The sequence below is a fragment of the Diabrotica virgifera genome, chromosome 6 (genome assembly GCF_917563875.1).
Source record: "Diabrotica virgifera virgifera chromosome 6, PGI_DIABVI_V3a".
NCBI lineage: Eukaryota > Metazoa > Arthropoda > Insecta > Coleoptera > Chrysomelidae > Diabrotica > Diabrotica virgifera.
Genome location: NC_065448.1, coordinates 72326023 through 72348495, shown reverse-complemented (window position 1 = coordinate 72348495; position 22473 = coordinate 72326023). Strand labels below are relative to the sequence as shown.

At 31.5% G+C, this 22473-nt stretch overlaps 1 protein-coding gene across 1 annotated transcript; it reads right to left on the bottom strand.

Annotated features, from left to right (window-relative positions):
- Positions 1-1298: 1298 nt before the first annotated feature.
- On the bottom strand, positions 1299-2027 carry LOC126886091 (splicing regulatory glutamine/lysine-rich protein 1-like). Its single transcript, XM_050652934.1, has one exon. The coding sequence runs from the start codon at positions 2025-2027 to the stop codon at positions 1299-1301; it is 729 nt and encodes a 242-aa protein (XP_050508891.1).
- Positions 2028-22473: the final 20446 nt, after the last annotated feature.

The window sequence follows — 22473 nt, the reverse complement described above, 5'->3', positions numbered from 1 at the left end:
CCTTTGTCCAAAAAAGTATGTATAGATGAAGCTGAACTCGTTTCCACACCACCCAGGAGGTAGAGTTCAAGGCGCGTTTTCTTTTAAAGTGGTTTCCCCTATAGGCCTAATCCACTATTATTAATTATTTTATTGTGATTTAATTTAAGTTAGTTAATATGTCTAAGTGATTATGTATTTACCATTTAGTACGCTACATTTTTTGCACTTTACTTTTAAACTTTTTTTTAATTTGTAACTCGTATTATTATTGCATTAATTTTTTAAAATAAAGGTTTTAATATTCTGCAGTTTGGAATTTCTCATAACTAAAATATTAAATGTTTTTCTTCCAATTTTTTTATACAGCCAAGAATTTTCTATGTTATTCAATTTATGTGTATAGTGTGTCAAATTAGATCGGCATTATCTGAGAAACTTTTTTAGTTTTAGTTTTACGGAAAAAAGTTATTGTTTATAAAAAGTTATCCATTTTAAAACCTAAAATACAGTCATCACTAATATTATATTTTTTCAGTCATATGCGAAATTTGTCAAAAATCTTATGGTTGCATTCTAGGTTTTTGACCATTGACAACTTTTTATCAACACATCTTTTTTTTTTCATAAAATTAAAAATAAAAAAATATCCCATAGGATTACCTATTACGTCTGCAGCATATGGAAAACGTTTTAATTTTTAGTTTTGTGAACAAAAGTTATTCTCAATAAAAAGTTCTGAATGATCTAAAACCTAGAATGCAATCATCAGACATTAATTTTTTTAATCACATACGCAGATTGTTAAAAAATATGCATTTTATGTTCATATTTTTTGACACACCTCGTATATGACTGAAAATTTTTAATATTGGATGATTGTATTTTAGGTTTTAAAACATGCAGAACTTGTTATAAAGAACTTTTATTTTATAAAAATTAAAATGAAAAGTTTTACATATGGTGAAGACTAAATTATAAGAAAATTTTACATTGTGACACTTTAGGATATTGATTTCATTTAAAAACCATTAGGAAAACAACAGTTGGATACGGGTATAAAAATACTGATGTGCTTTATAATAATATTTATTTTATATAATTATAACATTATACACTATTAATGTAAATATACCATATCGATTATTATAAAACAAATTATTCCTACATGTAACCATAAAATTTTCTACCCATAAATGTATACTGATAATGCGAATATTTATACAATATTTTATATTAATTTTTGGTTGACTCCACAGCCACAGTCTTTTAAAATTTTTGTCACCTAAAATATATAAAACATCTTTCCATTAGTTAGCTCAGTTATCCACCTCCAAATTTTTAAAATTTTCTCTTAAACTCTTATCGGCGGCCGGAGTACCTTCCTTTTCACTTTGAACATTTTGTTCTTCCTTTTCACTTTCCATATTTTGTTCTTCCTCTTTTCTCGAGCTGCAAGAGCATCCACAAGGAAATGGAAACCTTTTACCATGTCTACCATGTCTACCATGAGGTCTAAAATGTTCACTGAAACAACCCGGTGGATGATGATGGTGGAAGTGATCATGATGATGCGGTGGGTGTCCAAAACCTACCCAACCATTCCACTCGTCTCTATTGTTTCCAAATCTTTCACAGGGACCGCGGCTTCCACATCTGTCATGTTTACCTCTGCTTCTTGACCTGTCACGTCTACCTCTACTTTTTGATCTGTCATGCCTACCTCTGCTTCTTGACCTGTCACGTCTTCCTCTACTTTTTGATCTGTCATGCCTACCTCTGCTTCTTGATCTGTCATGTTTACCTCTACTTTTGGATCTGTCATGTCTACCCTTGCTTCTTGATCTAGAACGGCCACCACGGCTACGAGATCTGGAACGGCTTCTGCTCTTAGATCTAGACCTGGACCTGCGGTGTTTACGTTTACCAAGCCGTTTTTCCATTAAAGTAGCAACAGTTTGTTCAACTGTTGCTTTAATTATAGCCTCAATCTCTGCAGGTATCTGTGTCACAGCGGGTGCTGCAGTTTGAGGAGTATCTGTCTCCATAACGCTAAAACAATACAAAACCACAAAAAGTCAAATTTAATGTTAGATTTACCTATTAAAATTGCCGCTGAACAATATTTTTCACTACTAAACTGTATAGGTACTTGCACTTGAAGAATTCGAACAGAACACTGATACTGGCTTCACCGCGAGCGACACTATTTATACACCCAAAACGAATTACGATTTATTTCATCACATTTCACGATATTGCACTAGATTACGAAACGACCTTGACATTCCATTGTTCATAATAAGATAAGCATTTGTTTGCGTTGGTGCTTATTTCTGTGAAATAATATAAAAATTTAATTGAATTGTCTCATATAGTCCGAGAGCTAGCAGTTTTCAGGAAGCCATTTTAACTGGAATTTGTTGTATTTCTTCTATTTCGGTAATTAGAGGTTTAATATATATTTTTTAATATTGCGTTTAACCTAATATTTAACTTGGACATGCCACAAAAAAACGTGTAGCCATACAATCAGAACCTTTCATTATTTTTATTATTTTTTGTGGCTTTTTAACCATAATATTAAATTGTACCTTCTTCTTCTAAAGATGCCTATCTTCTGGAGACGCTGGCCCGTTGGCATCAAAACATTCCGTATATGTATTTGGACCATAGGAGTTTTCTATTGGTTCGTTGCAGCACGCGGTAATATTTTAACCAATAGACGGCGAGGTTCCAGATGCATATACGGAATGTTAGTCGGTCCCAAATTCATATACGGAATGTTAAATATCGTACACCGAAAAAGATAAGTTTTTTAGAGTCTTTTAAAAGGAGATTGATTTTAAAATACTTGTTACTGTATTATTTCTGTAAATATATTTTGTTTTATTTCCTATTGCATTGTGTTATTTCTCTTTAATTATTTAATAATATAAAAAAAGAATAAAGTCCTGTATAAAAGGTATTTATTTAAAATCCCTAAAAAGGGCTACATCACAGAACTAGTTTTCGATTGGTTTACCAATCATTATCAGTGCCTTCCTAAAATGAATATAACCTGATACAATGATGCAAAGGTTTTAAAATTTTGACTACGGTTAAAAAAAGTTGTAGGTTATACTCACGTGACCTTACCATGCTAACCATCAAAATATAATATTACAAATTTTATTTACATATATTACATAATTACAAATATTTTGGTGGTTAGCATGTAAGATCACGTGAGTATAACCTACAACTTTTTTTAACCGTAATCAAAATTTTAAAACTTTTGCACCATTTTATAAGATTATATTCATCTGAATATAATCACACACACTTATAACACCGCTGAAACAGGTCTAAACATACTTAACAACACGTGCAAGTCATTAAAAATTCTGAGAAAGCGAAACCTTAGTCAAATAAAGAATTATGTCTCTCAAATCTATACCATCCCATTTATGAATTTGGCACCAAATAGGTGCCTAATCATTGTTTTATTTTTCTTTAATAATACATTAATAAAATAGGTATTCTAAAATCAGTCTCCTTTAACTGATTAATAAAAAGTCCCATTTTTTGGTCTACGAATAATTAACATTCCGCATATGAATTTCGCACCAAATAACATTCGAAATACAATAATTGTTTTATTTTTATTTAATAATAGAGTAACAAGTATTTTAAAATAAATCTCCTTTTAAAAGACTCTAAAAAAACTTATCTTTTTCGGTGTACGATATTGTTAACATTCCGTATATGAATTTGGGACCGACTAACATTCCGTATATGCATCTGGAACCTCGCCGCCTATTGGTTAAAATATTACCGCGTGCTGCAACGAACCAATAGAAAACTCCTATGGTCCAAATACATATACGGAATGTTTAGATGCGGCCCGTTGGCGACCACATTGACCTTTACAACAGCTCGAAATCAGTTGACGTTAGACCAGTCCACCACTTCCTAAGATTGGCCAGCCAGGATATACGTCTACGTCCAGGGCCTCTCTTGCTTTCAATCTTGCCTGGTAGAATCAACTGTAGTAGTCGGTATTTATCATTACACACAATGTGGCCGAAGTTAGCCAATTTTCTGTTCTTTACGGTGTTAATTATTTTTTTGTCTTTTCTTAGCCACTGGAGAATAGTTATGTTAGTTGTGTGGTGTATATATGAGGGTTCCATGGCATCTCGTAACGCGACAGTACGTAACCGGACAACTGGTAACGGACAATTTGTAACAGCGACAGTTCGTAATGGCGACACTTCGTAACGGCGACAGTTCGTAACTATACAAATTCGTAACGGACAACTCGTAACGACCAGATTGAATTATTCTGTTTATTTTTGTTAACGTGGAAACTAAATGTTATTACAGTTATAAATGAAATTATGTTTATTAATTTATGAATCAGTATCAGGATAAATATTTTAAGGCATTTCATATTTCGTGTTTCAGAATATAATAAAAGCATTTAAACCAAGTATTAAAGTACTAAAAGCCATCCCTCGTATCAACTATAATCGTTGATTGAATACCCCAACGCTATAACCAATCACAAGGTTTATTATAATAACAGGTAATTATAATCTTTCCTATACAAACTACTAGAAAATTGGGAATATCTAAAGACGGTTATTGGCTTTAAGATTTTACGAATTACTTCATTATTCCTTTGTCTAAGTATATGCAAATTTCAGGAACAATAAGAGGGATAAACTTTTAAAAATATTGTTGAAAGTTTGTATGTATTTAAATATTTGTTTATTTTTAAAGACTTTTAATATATTCTGAAACACGAATCATAAAATGTGTTAAACATGTTTATCCCGGTACTGATTCTTTAAATTGATAAACATAATTTCAATTATAACTGTAATAACAGTTAGTTTTCACGTTAACAAAAATAAACAGAATAATTCAATTTGGACGTTACGAATTGTCCGTTACGAATTTTTATAGTTACGAACTGTCGCCGTTACGAAGTGTCGCCGTTACGAACTGTCGCTGTTACGACTTGTCCGTTACCAGTTTTCCGGTTACGAACTGTCGCATTACGAGATGTCTGGTCACGATATATGAGACCCTCAACATACGTCGGTAGCATCACATTTCAAACGCCTCTAACCGTTTTATGGCATCTTTTTTAAGACTCCAGCTTTCAACTCCGTAGAGGAGGACACTAAAGACGTAACATCTAAGAATTCTTACATTGATAGTTACAGACAAGTTGCAGAGAATTTTGAAATGGGCTATTCCATTAAATTCGCGTAAGTGTTGTGTTGTTCAATGTGGATATAATAATTCATATATAACATATTTTTTGAATGGAGTTCCTCTGAAATCGGTACAGGAAGTTAATGATTTGGGCGTTACGGTCAACCAAACGTTAAGTTGGTCTACTCAAACAGCAGAATTAGTCGGTAAAGCTAACTCTGCTTTATATCTCATATCAAAAGCTTTTCCTAGAATGTCTCCAGACTTGTTTTTGAAACTCTATAAAAGTTATGTCAGACCTCGCCTGGAATTTGCGGTATCTGCTTGGTCACCTCATTTACAAAGAGATATTAATTTATTAGAAGGAGTACAACGAAGAGCTATTAAGCTACCTTTTAATTATGCCAGATTAAGCTATGAAACTCGATTAAGAAAGCTTAAGTTGTCTCCATTGACTCATAGAAGAGAGAGAGAGAGGTGATTTAATATCTACCTATAGAATTCTTAGGGGGGCATTTTGGGGAACATCGAATTTTTTTAATATTAACGAAGATGCAAGACTACGAGGTCATCACTATAAATTGAAAAAGGAACCTTTTAAAACTACTGTAAGGCAAAACTTTTTGGTAAATCGAGTTTTTGATAAATGGAACAGTTTAAGTGATGACATCGTAGGGGCCATTAGCTTAAATAGTTTCAAAAACAGGTTTGATGAGAACTAACTGGACATTGTATGTGTAATGTTAGCAATTTTTGATAAAATAGTTGTTGTAAAATGTAAGGATATATTTTATGTTTTTATACTTACTTTCTAATTTTTGTATCTTTTTTTAATTTGCTATTGTTGTAACAACTATTATGAAAACCAATTCTTTTGAATATTTGCTTTAATTTAATTTTTATTTTGTAAGAATTTGTTTTATGTTATATTATTTAGTTTAAGACCTACAATTATTTTTGTACTTTGAGCCATATGAGCTGAGCCATATAATCTTCCTAAGACTGCTGAAAGAGCTTCTGGCTTTTTCAATACGAGTTTTTATTTCGTAGCTATGATCCCAAGTATCCTTAATGTTGCAGCCCAGATAGCATATTTTCTGTACTCTTTCTAGGGGTGTATTGTTTAAGGTAATTTGGCCGTTTATGTTGGTGTTCTTACTAACGATCATTATTTTTGTCTTCTTACAATTTAGTTTTAGACCGTATTTGTTACATGCTTCTACAACATTATCCATGATCTTTTGGAGCCTCTGCGCACTATCTACTAGCAATACTGTATCGTCGGCATATCTAATATTAATTATAAGCTGTCCATTTACTACAATACCATCTGCTGATTCGTCCAAGGCCTATCTAAAGATGTTTTCAGAGTATATGTTAAATAATGTTGGTGACAGTATGCAACCCTGTCTAACTTCTTTTTCGACTATGAAGATTTCGGACAGTTCATTTTCGAATCAAACTGTTGATTTTTGTTGGAGATATAAGTTTGAGACGAGTTTTACATCCTTGTAATGAGTTACCTAATTGTAACTACCTAATTAAGATACAATTAAAAAACTTTTTTTCAATTATTTCAGTATAAAGGAAACTATAATATGATATACTTATACATAGTATGATCAAAGAACGTAATAATATGTTTTGTATTAGGAATACCATATCAACAATAAAAGGATATTAGTGGTGGTTTAGAAGTTAATCAAAATTTACGTTTGCAGGGAATATTCAGTATACAGATAGCAATATAAAATACACAATACAATAGAGGTTCATTTGGATAATTATGGAAAACGAGGGTAAATGAAAACAGCAGCAATAAATAATATCTTTTAGCACATTTTACAACAATGTTTTCTTGTGCCCGAAATTCTGAAGGTTGTAATTTTGATGTTGGCAGTATTAACAATGTCTATAGTTTTTGTGATATACACTGGCCCACAAAAATACACGGACAAGTGAAATTGCATACTCATCTCCTTTTAAATTTTTTAATCACCCTTTATAGTACCTAACAAAATATATATTTATCAAAATATAAGTTGCGATTGTCCATCCGTTATTTAAAATAGGTAATAAGTCATTTTGTCATTTTCGTGGCTAAAAAGGAATTTTTGTGTTAAGTTGCCCTTGAAAATCGAATATTTACTTCAAATACAGCTTGTTAAATTGATTGTATTCCTTGTTGGTACATGTTGGTAAACTTTTTCTCTAAAGAAAAGTATTATTAAGTAAAAAAAATATGAAAAATTTTTTTAAGAAACGCATTTCTTTAGTTACGAGTGACTAAAATTAAAAATATTATAAAACATCAAACGAAAAGTAGAAAATAAAGAAATTGAAAATATCTAACACGTTCGTCAAAGAAAAGCGTGGCATGTATTCATCGAATAAACGGTTTCCGCCCCACGCTTTTCTTTAACGAATGTGTTAGATTTTTTCAATTTCTTTATTTTCTGCTTTTCGTTTGATTTTTTTATAATATTTATAATTTTAGTAACCCGTAAATAAAGAAAAGCGTTTCTTAAATTTTTTTTCATATTTTTTTATTTTTTACTTTTTAGTCTTAAACTTTTCAAACATTAAAATATATCGTCATGTTTATTAAAATATGTGTATGGGCCATTCCACGAACATACGCCTGTTTTGGATTACTTCGACAACAAATATTTTACTGTGCAAAATAAGAAGAACGAAAGTAAATTGCAAATTACATTGTTGTTTATTGGAATAATTATTAGCGCCATTTACTTTCGTACTTCTTATGTTGCACAGTAAAATATTCGTTGTCGAAGTAATCCAACACAGGCGTATGTTCGTGGAATGGCCCATAAGACATATGTGTACTAACATGAAAAGTAGTCTGAATCGGCAAAAAATTTGAAACTTTATTGTTTATTTATGAAGCATAGCGTAAACAATTAACGTAAAAAGTGAAATTATGTATAGTTCATATAATTAGCTACAATCTGTAAAAGTTTCAAGTTTCTTCATTGTAAAAAACAAGAGAATTTAAGCATTTTCCGTTAAAATCGTTTTTATTTAAACAATTATTAATAAACATAAAAAAATTTATTGACTATTCGTGTCTGCATATGAATGTGTTTTCGCGAATGCATATGTATGCAAATTCTCAGTCATTTGCGTTGAAGAAAAGGCAGTCAAATTAACGTCTAAAAATTTGACCCAAACGATTGAGCTAAAGAAAAGCGTTTAATTAATACGCCAAAACGAACTCTAATGTTAATTGTAGCACAAAAAGTCTCTACCGGTGGTTTTTCTAAGACTACGAATTTTTTGAATTCGAGTTTTGGTTAAAGTTTTATTTCGTATCATATTGAAATTTGACACGAATAAGCGCCGATTTTTATATAAACAAATTAGCGTTCAAAATTTGAAACTTTATTGTTTATTTATGAAGCATAACGTGAACGATTAACGTAAAAAGTGAAATTATGTATAGTTCATATCATTAGCTACAATCCGTATAAGTTTCAAGTTTTTACATTGTAAAAAACAAGAGAATTTAAGCATTTTCCATTAAAATCGTTTTTTTTTTATTTAAACAATTAATAAAGATAAAAAAAAATTTCATTGACTATTCGTGTATTGTTCCCGCGAATTCGTATGTCTGCAAATTTTTATTCATTTGCATTGGAGAAAAGGCAGTCAAATTAACGTCTAAAAATTTGACGCAAACTATTGAACTAAAAAAAAGCGTTTAATAATAAAAATAATAATTTGTAATTAGGACAGGTCAAGTAGCGCTGTGGCTCTTGATAATGATGGTATTTCCATGCTATTAAATGTATCATCTTTTATACCTGCTACAGGTCCTTTTTTGGACGCAGCTTAAGAGAACGCTTGGAATTCTGTCGTGCTTAAGATTGGAGCAGTGTTGCCAATCGGCGGATAATTATCCGATTTGCGTACCTTTTTGAGAGTTGTCGTATCTTCTTCGTATCTTTAAATAAATCGGATATTTGCGGATATTTTTCAGTGTATCTACCATCGACTAAAACTTTCTCATCCATATATTCCTAACACCAACAACACATTAATTTTGTTTGGTTCCGCCCAAATTTTTATAAAATAGTCTATACTGGATGAATGTTAGTGACATCCGATACTTTTCATCTTTTGACAAAAGGGACCTATGTGCCGATTCTTTTGTTTGGAATTTAAATGCACAAGTGCATCCACTTAAGGCATACTAATACAATTCAAATTTCAAAAACCGTCTGAGGTCCGATGTTATTGTTTTGATGAGTATTAGTTCGATGAGTATGAGTTTATTGCCGTCCGATGAGTTTTTAGTTTTTAGTCTTTAAACTTATGAAAGCTAATTCACGCACGATTTAGTTTTATTTTCATTTTATGTAGTGCAGTGCTTAAGTGACTCAGGACTCGATAACAATAATGCATTTTAAAAGTATTGATCAGAAATTTTGCGCCTATGCTATTAATGTAGCTGTGGTTTATTTTGTATTGATTTATTTATTATTTATTTTTCCAGTACCTAGTTTTAGGTAGTTATTACGTTTTAATCAAATTATATTTAAAAGTGTTTTTTTTTTATAAATAATTATAATTATATATGACGATCCAAATAATGAAATATTTAGATTTATTTATTTATTTAGAATTTAGTACTTACGATAATACAAAATACGAATAATATAATAATAGTAAGTAATAGTACATTGTTTACCGGGTAGGAAAAGCTTAACATTCCTGGACGACTGTGAAGATTGCTAAGTCGAGGCGCAAGCCGAGACTTAGCAACACAGAGTCCAGGAATGTGGCTTTTCCTACGAGGTAAACATACTATTTTTCCGCAAATCGTTTAAAATTCGACAGATATTGATTGATTTAAAAAAACGCGATAATTTTATTCCCAAATAAATGGTGCTTTGAAATTCCTAATAAAATTACTTGGGTTACTATGGAAACGTATTGAGGTTGAATTGTCAAACTTGACGCTTATAAATTTAATTGCTGGTGTTCTCGAAAGTAAAATGATAAGTGATGATGAAATTTCCATTCCTGGGACTCCTCCAGAGCTGGTTGAGGCAGTGAATACTGCTTCATTAGAATTATTGCCAAAGAAATCAAGAGAAAAGTACGAAAATGCATACAGACGTTTTATGGATTATTAATAATTTTCTATCATTTATGTAGAACACTAACAACTGTACGGAAATATCATTTCCTTACAGTAAGGAAATGACATTTCCTTACAGTAAGGAAGTCCTGACTTTTTCTTCAAGAAATTTTGACAGGAATGTCAAAATTTCCTGGCGATTTGCGGAAAATAGTATTTACATACATGAATTAGGTAATAATCAGCTAGGATACGAGATTTTCATCTATAAACGAAAATTTTAAACCGTGAAATAGAGAATCCAGTAGGTTAAAGGGCCGGTTGTTCGAACGCTATTCGAACGCTAATCAGAAATGGAATCAACTGATCATTATCAAATATTTAATTGCTGTCAATGTCAACTTTGATTGGGTTGCTGAAAACAAAATTGATTACAATTATAAGATTATTTGATGAATTAATCAATTATGTTAATAATTGTTACGTTAGTTGATAATTAATAATTAATTAATCAATCAATTATGTTAATTATCTTAATGATAATTGATTACAATCAACTGATTGGCGTAAGAACAACGGACTTTGTTATTTGATGGTTGTTAAGGGGACTAAAAGAATAACATTGGCAACATTGATGTTAATAACCTATTTTTGACCTAGCGTACCTTTTCGTGACAAATCGGATATTTTTCGAACGATCATCGGATAATCTAGAGAAATGCGATTGATAACACTGGATTGGAGAACCCTTCTGTTTACAGACGAATCTCGTTACAGATGTCAAAGGAAGAGAAGTACCTTCATTCTGTTGATTTTCACATACATCTTAGAAAGAAATAGGGAACTAAAACAGGCCATGGGAAAAACTTTATTATTAAAGAATTATATAATTTAAAAATGTTTGTTGTACTAAAATATTTTAAAATTTTTTTATTGTCATTGTGTTTGATAGAATGTTAGCCATCAAAAAACTTTCTCACAATTTGAAATGGACACACATCAAAATAATCTAGGGGACAAAAACAAAATTCGAGATTACAGAAGGATTTCAAATAATTTATTTCAATTATTTAAAAAAAAAAGAGTTATAAAATCAACATCAACAGTCTCGAATATAAAATCAACATTTTTCTAAGAATTATCGCAATAGCTCTTAAAACAATTAAGAGAGAACCCCATAAGTCAAATAATGGTAACATAAAAAAATTAAAAACTAATTTGTTGCCTCTTAACTCTCAACAAAGTAGTCTTTAGGTTAAGTTAGTATAGTGTATAGTGTATAGTATAGTGTATAGTGTATGACCTCCGCAGTTGTTGATTACTGCCCTACATCTGTTAGACTAACTCATGATCAGATGGTCAGTGTCTTGCTGCGGTATTCTGCTCCACTCCATTGAAAGGCCCCCAAAAACTTGCTGTCTTGTATTGAACGCAATGTTTTGTCGTAAAATGCATCTGCCTAATATGCCCCATACATGATCAATTGGGTTTAAATCTGGCGGTTGTGCAGACGATGATAAAACCTCAATTTCATTATCTTCGAGGAATATTTGCAAGACTCACGCAGTATTTGGACGCGCATTGCCATGCATTAATTGAAATTCGGAACCAGTTTGTTATGCAAAGGATACAACAATAGGTTCGAGAATAATATTGCGGTAGTCTGTTGCATTTAGAATCCATTCCAAACAAACGATTAGTAGTTGAGACACGATCGAAGCAACATCGAATCTCTTTAATAACCGAATCAACGTATTAATATTTGATATTTGTTGTGATTTCTTTTTACTAGTCTAAAAAGTGATTTGCAATTAGTGTTTTGGAGCAGGTATATTATAATTTTTAATTGCTTGCTAATTACAAGAATTCATAAAGTAAGGTAACACATTCCAGTCTGTTTTTTGTTTCTTGTTGTTTTTTAAAGTATTTGGAGGAACATAAGCGTATCGTTAGCTGTATTTTCGGAAATATGCCGTCAAATTTAATATGTTCTTGCTGCAGCAAATCATACAAACCAAATTTAATGTTAAAATGCTCGGTGTGTACTAAAGTATTTAGACATACTTGTGTTAACATTAGTGCAAATGAGCTTGAACTGATTAATGATGAAGAGAAGGGATGTGACTAGTCTTGCATAAATTGTAGACAAATTGGTAATCAGATTAAGGACTTAAAATCATTAATTCTCTCACTTCAGGCTGAAATACAAGCCCTAAAGATGATAACCAGATTTTGAAATCTTCTTCGAACCCACTAGAAATGGAAGAAATAATACAAGAAATCAACGAACGAAATAAAAGAAAACGAAATGTTATTTTCTTTGGTGTGCCGGAACAGGATCAACAACTATCTGAGGATCATCGTAAGATTAGCGATAAGTCTGAAGTTCAAAAAATAATCTCAAGCGTAAGTCCTAATGTGAATACTGCCAACATTAAGCTCTTCAGACTTGGGCAAGTTAACCAAGGGCGAATTCGACCAATTAAGGTCATATTAGATGATGAAAATGATGTATTTGCTTTAATACGGCAAGCTAAATTTCTAAGAAATGGGAACTACAAAAATGTGTCAATGTCATTTGATCGAACTAGAAATCAAATTAATTATTACAACAATGTAAAGGTTGAACTAAACAACATGAATGCGAGTGGAAATGGATCTTTCAAAATCAAGTATATGAATGGTATACCCAAGGTAGTGCCTTTAAACCAATAGAGCCCGACAGTGTTGTAGGATGTGAACTTATATGTTATTACCAAAATGTACGTGGTCTTAACTCTAAAGTTTCAGAGTTTTGTACTAGTGTAAGTGAGGGTGAATATGACATTATTGCTGTAAGTGAGACCTGGTTGAACAAGGATGTGTCCAGTCTAGAGTTGTTTCCTGATCAATACGATGTATATAGAAAGGATCGAAAATTTGATGTTGTAGATAAAACCACTGGGGGAGGCGTCTTATTAGCGCTGAAGACGGAGATTAAATCGTCTGTTATCGATGTATCCACATACGATCTACAGTTTCCCCTAATCGATATGTTAGCTGTAAAATGTTGTGTTGGTTATAGAAAATTTTATGTTTTAGTTCTTTATATTATTGATAAGTTAAGTTCTGAAGACTTCGAATACTTTTTTGAATGTTTAGAACAACTGGATATATTTAATGAAACCATTGTTATATTAGGTGACTTCAATGTACCCAAGTTTGTAGATCAAAGCAGATTAGATAAAAAAACATCAACTGTATTAGATTTTTTAAGTTTATTTAATTTAGTTCAATACAATGATGTGCCTAATAAATAACTTGGGTCGTTTGTTGGATTTAGTAATGTCATCAGAGAAATGTGATATTATTCATGATAATTCTTCACTGGTTAAAGAAGATGGTCATCATCCTGCACTTATGATAAAGATTAATAATTTGGGAAAAAAGGAAATTAGGTTTTTACCAAATTCTAATTCGAAAATGTATAATTTTCGGAAAGCAAATTTCACTTCTCTGTATTCTGAACTATTACAAACTAATTGGGACTTTTTAGATAATTACGATGATGTAAATATAGCATTAACGCAATTTTATAATATATTGTATACAATAGTTGATAGATATGTTCCGGTATACAAAAATTATAAACATAAGTATCCAAATTGGTATCACTCAGATATTATTAAAAATATTAAACTCAAAGCCAAAAACCGTCAAAAGTATAGAAAAACAGGAAACGAAATATATCACATAGAATTTAAAAGATTGCGCAAAGTTATTAAACAGCAAATTAAAACTGCATATAACAATTACATTGAAAACATTCAAGACAGTATTACCATTGAAACAAAATCATTTTGGTCTTATGTACATACTAAAAATAAGTCATCGCGAATTCCAGGTGAAATGTGCTATGAGGGAAATACTTTTGATAATCCCCAGGATATTGTCAACGCTTTTAAAACATTTTTTGAAAAAGTATATGTATCTACTGACAATAATGAACCAGAGGACATCAGCGTTCAGGGTTTTAATTTACCAACCATTAATTTTTTGAAATTTGAAGAAAATGAAATTCTGGAAGCTTTTAAAAGATTAAAAAATAAAATGACGACTGGTCCAGATAAGATTCCAGCATTTCTAGTTAAAGATTGTACACGAATATTTGTCAAACCGCTTCAAAAACTGTTTAACTTGTCTTTGGAAACTGGAAAATATCCTGAAATATGGAAAGAGTCAAAAGTATGTCCTATATTTAAAAATGGAGTTAAATCTGATATATCTAATTACAGACCTGTCTCTCTGTTGTGTAACTTCTCAAAGATTTTCGAGATTGTTCTGTATAATCGTATATATCCGTGTGTTCGCGGCTATATTGCACCTTTTCAACACGGATTCATAGATAAACGATCTACCGTCACAAACCTGGTAGTGATGACACAATTTATTTCTGAAGTATTAGATGAACAAGGACAAATTGATGTCGTATATACAGATTTCTCGAAGGCATTTGATAAGGTGGTTCATCCGTATTTATTATCCAAGTTATCAAATTTAGGATTTTCTGTTAATTTAATTAAATTCTTTGGTAGTTATTTAATAGGAAGGAGACAGTATGTATTCTATAATGGCTTTAAGTCAGATTTAATTCTGTCTAAGTCTGGTGTTCCGCAAGGCTCCAATCTAGGACCGTTATTATTTTTACTTTATATTAATGATTTGTTTCAAGAAATTAACTGTAAAAAATTGTGTTTTGCGGACGACTTGAAAATTTTCTGTAAGATCGACACTATTGGCGATTGTTTAGAACTTCAGCGTAACTTAACTGCTATTGATACATGGTGTACTAATAACAAACTACTATTAAATTCTGCAAAATGTAAAGTAGTGAGTTTTTGCAGGAAATTGACGACAATTAACTTTAACTATATAATTCAGAACTCTGTTTTGGAAAAATGTAATAGCCTCAAAGACTTAGGTGTCATTTTTGACTGCAAGTTAACTTTCAATTTGCATATTGAACAAAAAGTTTCTGAAGCTATGAGAATGTACGGTTTCATTATTAGGAATTGCAGAAACTTCACCAACATAACACCAATAAAATTATTATACTATTCTCTAGTACGTCCAAAATTAGAATATTGCAGTTTAGTTTGGTATCCTATATATAATTGTTATACAAAAGATATTGAAAAAGTACAGAGAAAACTTATAAAATATCTTGTATTTAAAATTGATGGAATCTATCCTAACCGTGGATGTGATAATAATACATTATGTTGTAGAGTTGACATGGTTAGTTTAGAATTAAGGAGAGAAATTAGTTCATTAACATTTTTGTATAAATTATTACATAACAGTATTGACTGTAGTGATTTATTAGCACAAATTAATTTCAACGTTCCTCGAGTTAGATCTAGATCAAACGTTTTATTTAAGTGTCCAAGAGCAAGAACAAATATATTAGTTAAATCGCCTCTTTTTGTCATGTGTAAGAATTATAATAGTATTTGCAATCATTGTGATATTTTTTCGTGCTCACTTAATGATTTGTTAAAAATGGCTTCTCTTTACTTAGATTAGGTCTCTACTATTACTTTGTAGATGTTATACTAACGAATTATGTGATTTTTTTTTCTGTATTTGTCCTATAAATGGGAAACTGTTGGGCAATAAAGCTATTATTATTATTATTATTATTAAACGAGATTGGTTCTTCCACCAAGAGCAATGCTACCCCATACTATTACACTGCCTCCTTGCTGGCGGTATTACACTACCTCCTGCATGCTGACCAATCGTTCAGGATTGCCAGATCATCTCCAAATTCATGTCCGTCTCGTATCTGGTGTAAATCCAAATCGGGACTCATATGTGAACAAAGTAGAGGCCCACTCACGTCTAACCCAATGTGTGTGTTTTCTGCGCACTGAAATCGATGAGCGCGATTTCTTCTGAATAACACAGGAACTCTCGGAGGTCAACGAGCATTTTAACGTTACTTCATGCAATTTATTTGTAATAGTTTGGCAACTTAGAAACACCTGATGGGTCTCTTAAAGCCTCATTTGTAATTGTGATGTAATTATAGTGAGATCTCGCAAAGCCTACAACCTAAGAAAACAGTCTTAAATCTGGTTGGTTATTCTTGTACGGCCTGTATGACATTCAGCAACTTCACCATCTGCATGAAACCTTAACCACAAACCGAAATAAGTGATGTTTCTCCATTATTGATAATTATTGCAAAACTAAATAAAATCCACATAGACATCGAAAATCAAGTACCAATAAGGAAATATTACTTCTTATCTTACAGACAAAAACGCATACTGAGGTTTTGTTAAATTTTTTATAACCATTCTTGTCACCATTACCGTCCAAGTTGTACAATGTACAATAATCTAAAAAATAACAAAATATATTAAAATCATCAATTTATTTTTGTATTTGCACCTAACATTAATTTAAAGCTGTTAATATAGGTGTCTCCTAGATTATTTTGATGTGTTATTTTGTTATAACGAAAATGAAAAAGGTTTTCAAATTTTCTAATTATAAGAAAAAAAAATACAAAAAAAAATAATTAAATTGTTCGTAAGTGTGCTCTTATACTATTAACAGAAATCCTAGAAATCAGTTTTATTCGATTATACGAACAATAAGTAGATTATTTTACAAAAAAAAATGAAAAAAGCAATACACAGATATAGAAGATAATACAAAATTTTTAGGAAAAATGATATCGGAAATATCACAATCTCATACATAAAGAATTTGGTAAAAATATTTGGTAAACCTCAAATTGTTATTCGTTCTTTTTAAAAACAAAGAACTCAAATGTTCAACATAAGATAACATTGTCGAACGTATGTGTACAAAATTAAAATTGCGCAAGCTATGAGCAGAACAATTTTATGAACCTTTAAGACAAAATGCTTAAAGCCTAACCGGCTTAAAGAGTAAAGTCCATAAAAAGATCTTAGAACAGGCCAATCGTATCGAGACAAACAGTTGTCTCGCTACTGATTCTAATGATTATTTCATTCATAGGAGATTCTGACCAATAGAAAGCTACAGAAATGCAAATTAAGGTGATAATTTTTGATAATATCCCGTCGTTAAGTATATTACGTCAGATGCCCTTCGTTGCTACGAAAAAATACATTCAGTGACATTAATGACAATTATTGTTTTAAAAATTATAAAAGTGATGACTTTCAATCGTCAAATATTTATAAAAACTGTGTGTTTAATGGTACTAATTTGTACTTACATAAATAAATTACAATAAAATTTTGGTTTTGAACAGTTTTATTCATGAAATAATCGCAACAAATTGCACTCGATCTCTGAAATTAATATAGAATTTTTGCTCTCGTGACACTTTGACATAATTTCACTCGCCTTTGGGTCGTGAAATTAAAACTGTCAAAGTGTCACTCGGGAAAAATTCAATAATTTCAGAGCTCTTGTGCAATTACTACTGATAATATTTATTGTATGTATATGCGTGATCGTTGGCCTAATGTGATAGAGAATAAACTTAATAGCCCGATCAGGGAACATAAAATTTTACGAAAACCTCCAAAAAAATAAAGGAAGGATGAATATTTGGGAATAGGCAGTTGAAATTGTCTGTTATTATATAAGTAAAAGTTTACAATTCTACATCCCCTCCATTTTACAAAAATTGGAAAATACGGTGTGAAAAATATTTTCTCAGGAGTGAAAAATATACGTTCAAAATAGGCCCGGAATTGGATAAAATGACTAATTCTAAGCAACTTTTGTTCTCTAGAGTTTTTTCACTAAGTCAATACTTTTCGAGTTATTTGCGAGTGAATATGTTCATTTTTAACAAGATAAAACATGTTTTTGGACGTTTTTCGCAGATAACCCAAAAAAGAAGTATTCTAGCTTATAAAAAATTGAAAAAAATGGTGTACGCGTGAGGTCTGTAGACCCAGTAGAAGCAGAGTTGTAGCTAATGAAAAGTAGGTTCTTCTTCGCCAAATTCCAAATCCAATATTTCAATGAGAAATAACAAAAAAACGGAGCACTTTTCGGGGAAAATTTATTATAATTTTTATTATAACTATAAGAAAAGGTTTATATTTGTTTAAAAAAAAACATTAAAAATAAGTGAGTTACGCTCAAAATATTGTTGGTCCCTTTTATTTTTTGGTACAAAAATCGCGAAAATCACCCCCTAATTAGTTTCCCAAATAAAATTAATGGTTACCGCTTCACAAGTTACTTTACTTATGTATTGTTTATACATTATCTGTAAATGTCATTGGTTCAGAGTGCTAATTTTTGAAAAAAATTGGGTTTAAAATAAAACATTTTCTTAAATTTTGAATAAAAATGGAATTGTTCATGGAATTAACTTAAAAATTATTAGTAATACCAAAAATCTTAAAGAGTAATAAAATGTACGTTTTGCTTTTCTGAATATTCCTTCTTTTTTGTTTTCTTGTTAGACAAAAATTGGTTATGTTATGGCTGTTCAAAATTTGCCTAAACTCGTGATTAGTTATTCGTTCAAGCCATTTTAAAAACAGCTTTTTCAAAAATAAGCACTTTGAACCGATAAAACTTACATGTCATATAAATAATACATACGTAAAGTAACTTGCAAAGTAGTAATGATAAAATTTATCTGTGATGCTAATTAGGGGGTTATTTTTGCGATTTTTTTACCAAAATCTAAATTTTTGCATATCTAACCTTGAAACCATGTTTTACAACTGTGACAACTACCTTGAAAAGTTTGCGGATTCAGATAAATATAATCGATTGCGGTGCGATGGAGATTGTCGCAGAAATTTCTGTATGCGATGCACAAAATTAAATAAGTCCACCACTAAAGCCCTATTGGAACAAAAATTTCCCCATCTAAGATTCTTTTGTACGGTATGTGACTCGCCTAGCTTAAGATATTTAAAAGAAAAAATAACCAACTTATCAAAAAATCAAATACCACTAGAGAACTTTGAAGCTTTAACTCAAGTTACTAAGAAACTTACTGATAATTTGCCTGTTTTCATTGAGACTTACGATTTGTTGACCAAAAATGACGACAAACTGGACTATCTTACGAAAAAAATTGATGAGATCCATAAACTAAATAACCTGCTGAATCCTGAAAAGGTTTTAAAATCTGTTAGGCAGATGGAACATGATATTTTTAATATATCGTCAGTTTTTTTCGGGGGTTCAGATGAGACTATTAAGGTTCAAATCCAAGAATCAAATTCAACTGATATTAAGTTGGGATTAGATAGGCTCTCTTCAAACATCAATGAAATATCGAATCAAATGAGCAATCTTACCAAAAGTCTATCTACCATACCAACGAAAAAAGAGGTATTGAAGAAAAATACATGTTATGCCACCTCAAGTACCCAGACTGAAGAGCCTCAACATTTCGAAGCAAATGCAGAGCAAAAGTCAAAAATTACAGAAGATAAGTGTCACTTTGTAGTTATTAGTAACTTGAGCCCAATATACACCCCTATACAAGTGGTTCACTATATTAAAGGGAAGCTAGGTATCAAGGAATATATAAGATTTTATGCCCTCCTTAAAGATGCCGACACAACAACTGGTTCTTCATTCAAAATAGGTATAAAATCTAGAACATCTATTAACCTATTATTTAATAACGGCATTTGGCCACCTGGTGTAAACATTAAATGGTCTATCGAATCTTCATATTCCGAACCAACGCTTTCATCTGAGTCACATAAGAATCCGAAGAATATCAGAAGTCCTATTAGCATGGAAAACTCAAATAGCAGTTTATGCAACAACAAAGATGAAGTTCAGAGCACAGACATACAAACAGACAAACAGGCCATCGAAATTTGCAAAACTAAGAATCCGTTCCATACCCATATTAATTTCATTAAGAAAGATACTATAGAACCATCGACTAATCTCGATCCATTGACCCCACCAAGAGTTAGATTAACCAATAAATCTAATAGTTGATATCTTTTAGCCAGATTAAGGAAACCGGATATCTTAAAGGCCATTAAACTTCATCTTGCTTATTTACACGACCAACCTGCATCAGTATTTTATGATGGGTATACCAACACAAGTGTTAAATTGTTTCTGGCTTCCGAAAGACTTCCTACAAAGAGTGAAGATCTAAGAAAAATTCTTCTAGATTTTAATTATGCTTATGGAATTGGTGCAGATGAGGTAGACGCTGACCTTGCTGCTTTTAGGTCTTTTCTAACTTCGGAAAGAATTATTCACCTGCAAAAATCAAGGGAATGCCACCGAAACTACTATTCCGCTGCCTCTCCAAGACGAAATTTTTAAATATCACGACGTGTTCTGAGGGACTAGAATCCTCAAATTATTTTAGTGATAACAACTTTAGCATGGTTCTGATTAATATTCGTTCTATAAGATATAAAACTGATGAATTATTTCTGTTTCTAGAGGAATTAGGGTTTCCAACGATAGTTGCGGTTACTGAGCACTGGCTTGAAGTCAACGAGCCTTTTTTTGTAGAAAAATATTCCACTATTGCTAGGTATGACCGTCCAAGTTCAGCTCATGGAGGCACCCTAATTCTTTCTACAAATAATGATTTTTCTCTGGTAACAAAATATGACTTTCTATTAAGTGAAGCATCCTTTGAGTTTTCCTTAGTTTACAGTAAGAACCTTAATCTTTATATTATTTGCATTTATAGATCACCTGACTCTTCCGTGGAACTATTTTTTCAGAACCTGCTTAATTTGTTAGATGACCTGCCCCATAAAAGCAGAAAAATTTTATGCGGGGACTTCAACATTAATTATGCTGCTGCTTGTGCTACACAAATATCCCTGGTCAACATATTTGAATTATATGGTCTATCAATGCACATTGATTCTCCTACAAGGATTACAAAAACTTCATCTACCATAATTGATTATATTGTCTCAGATTTCTCACCCCTTGATGTCTGCGCTACAACTGTTAATGCGGGACTATCTGATCATGAAGCGGTTTATACGAAGTTTAACATCTTTAGCAAGTCCTCCTCGAAAACTCGACGTTTAGGCAGGATTTTTTCCGGTCGGAACTTTCGTAAATTCCAAAATTTATGCTTAACCTCTGAGTGGCACTTTCCTTCCATGGACGTCGATTATAATTTCAGTGATTTTTTGAATAAGCTGGTCTGTATCTTCAATAAAGCATTTCCTTTAATCACAATTAAGCAAAAACATCGCAAACCCTGGACTACCAAAGGTGTCCGCATATCAGCCAAAAACATGCGTTCACTACTGTATATCAAGAAATTTACTACCAACTTCTCTGTTACTGAATATATCACCAAGTACAGGGCAATCTATTTAAAACTTATAAAATCGGCTAAAAAATTGTATTATCAAAATCGTCTCAGAAGCTCCAAAAGTGTTGCAAAAGAAACTTGGTCCATAATAAACGATCTTCGAAATAAAACTCACACAGCTCAAACATTTTCCCTTCCAGACCCAGAAAATCTAAATGAATATTTTGTTAATGTGAGTAAAAATATAACATCAACTATTGTGTCACAACAAGATCCCATTTCCTATCTCCCTAATTCAGGAAAGGTTTCGAATTCATTCTTTATAAGACCGGTTGGTAAATCTGAACTGATCCAAACAATCAATAGTATCAAAAGCAAATCTTCCTGTAGTACCGATGGACTATCCATAAAAATTTTCTCAAATCTCCCAGACAATGTGTTGGGAGTCCTCATCTCTCTAATAAATGATTCTTTTGAGAAAGGTAAATTTCCAGAGTGCCTAAAGACGGCCATCATTATTCCTCTTCATAAGGGTGGTGAAAAATCTATTGCCTGCAATTATAGACCTATTGCATTACTACCGGTACTCTCCAAAATTATGGAAAGACTCCTAAAAGCCCGAATTATGTCCTTTCTCGTTGATAACAAGATTTTATCACAAAATCAGTTTGGATTTTTAAATAATAAATGTACCACCGATGCCATGTTTTCTGTACTACATGAGGTTTATCAAGCATTAAACAATAATCTCCACACTGCCACTCTTTTTTGTGATTATGCCAAAGCTTTTGATTATGTAAATCACGACATTTTGATAAAAAAACTAGATTTCTATGGAATTCCAGGTATTTCTTTGAACTGGTTTCAATCTTACTTGAAAAATAGGAAACAACTGGTT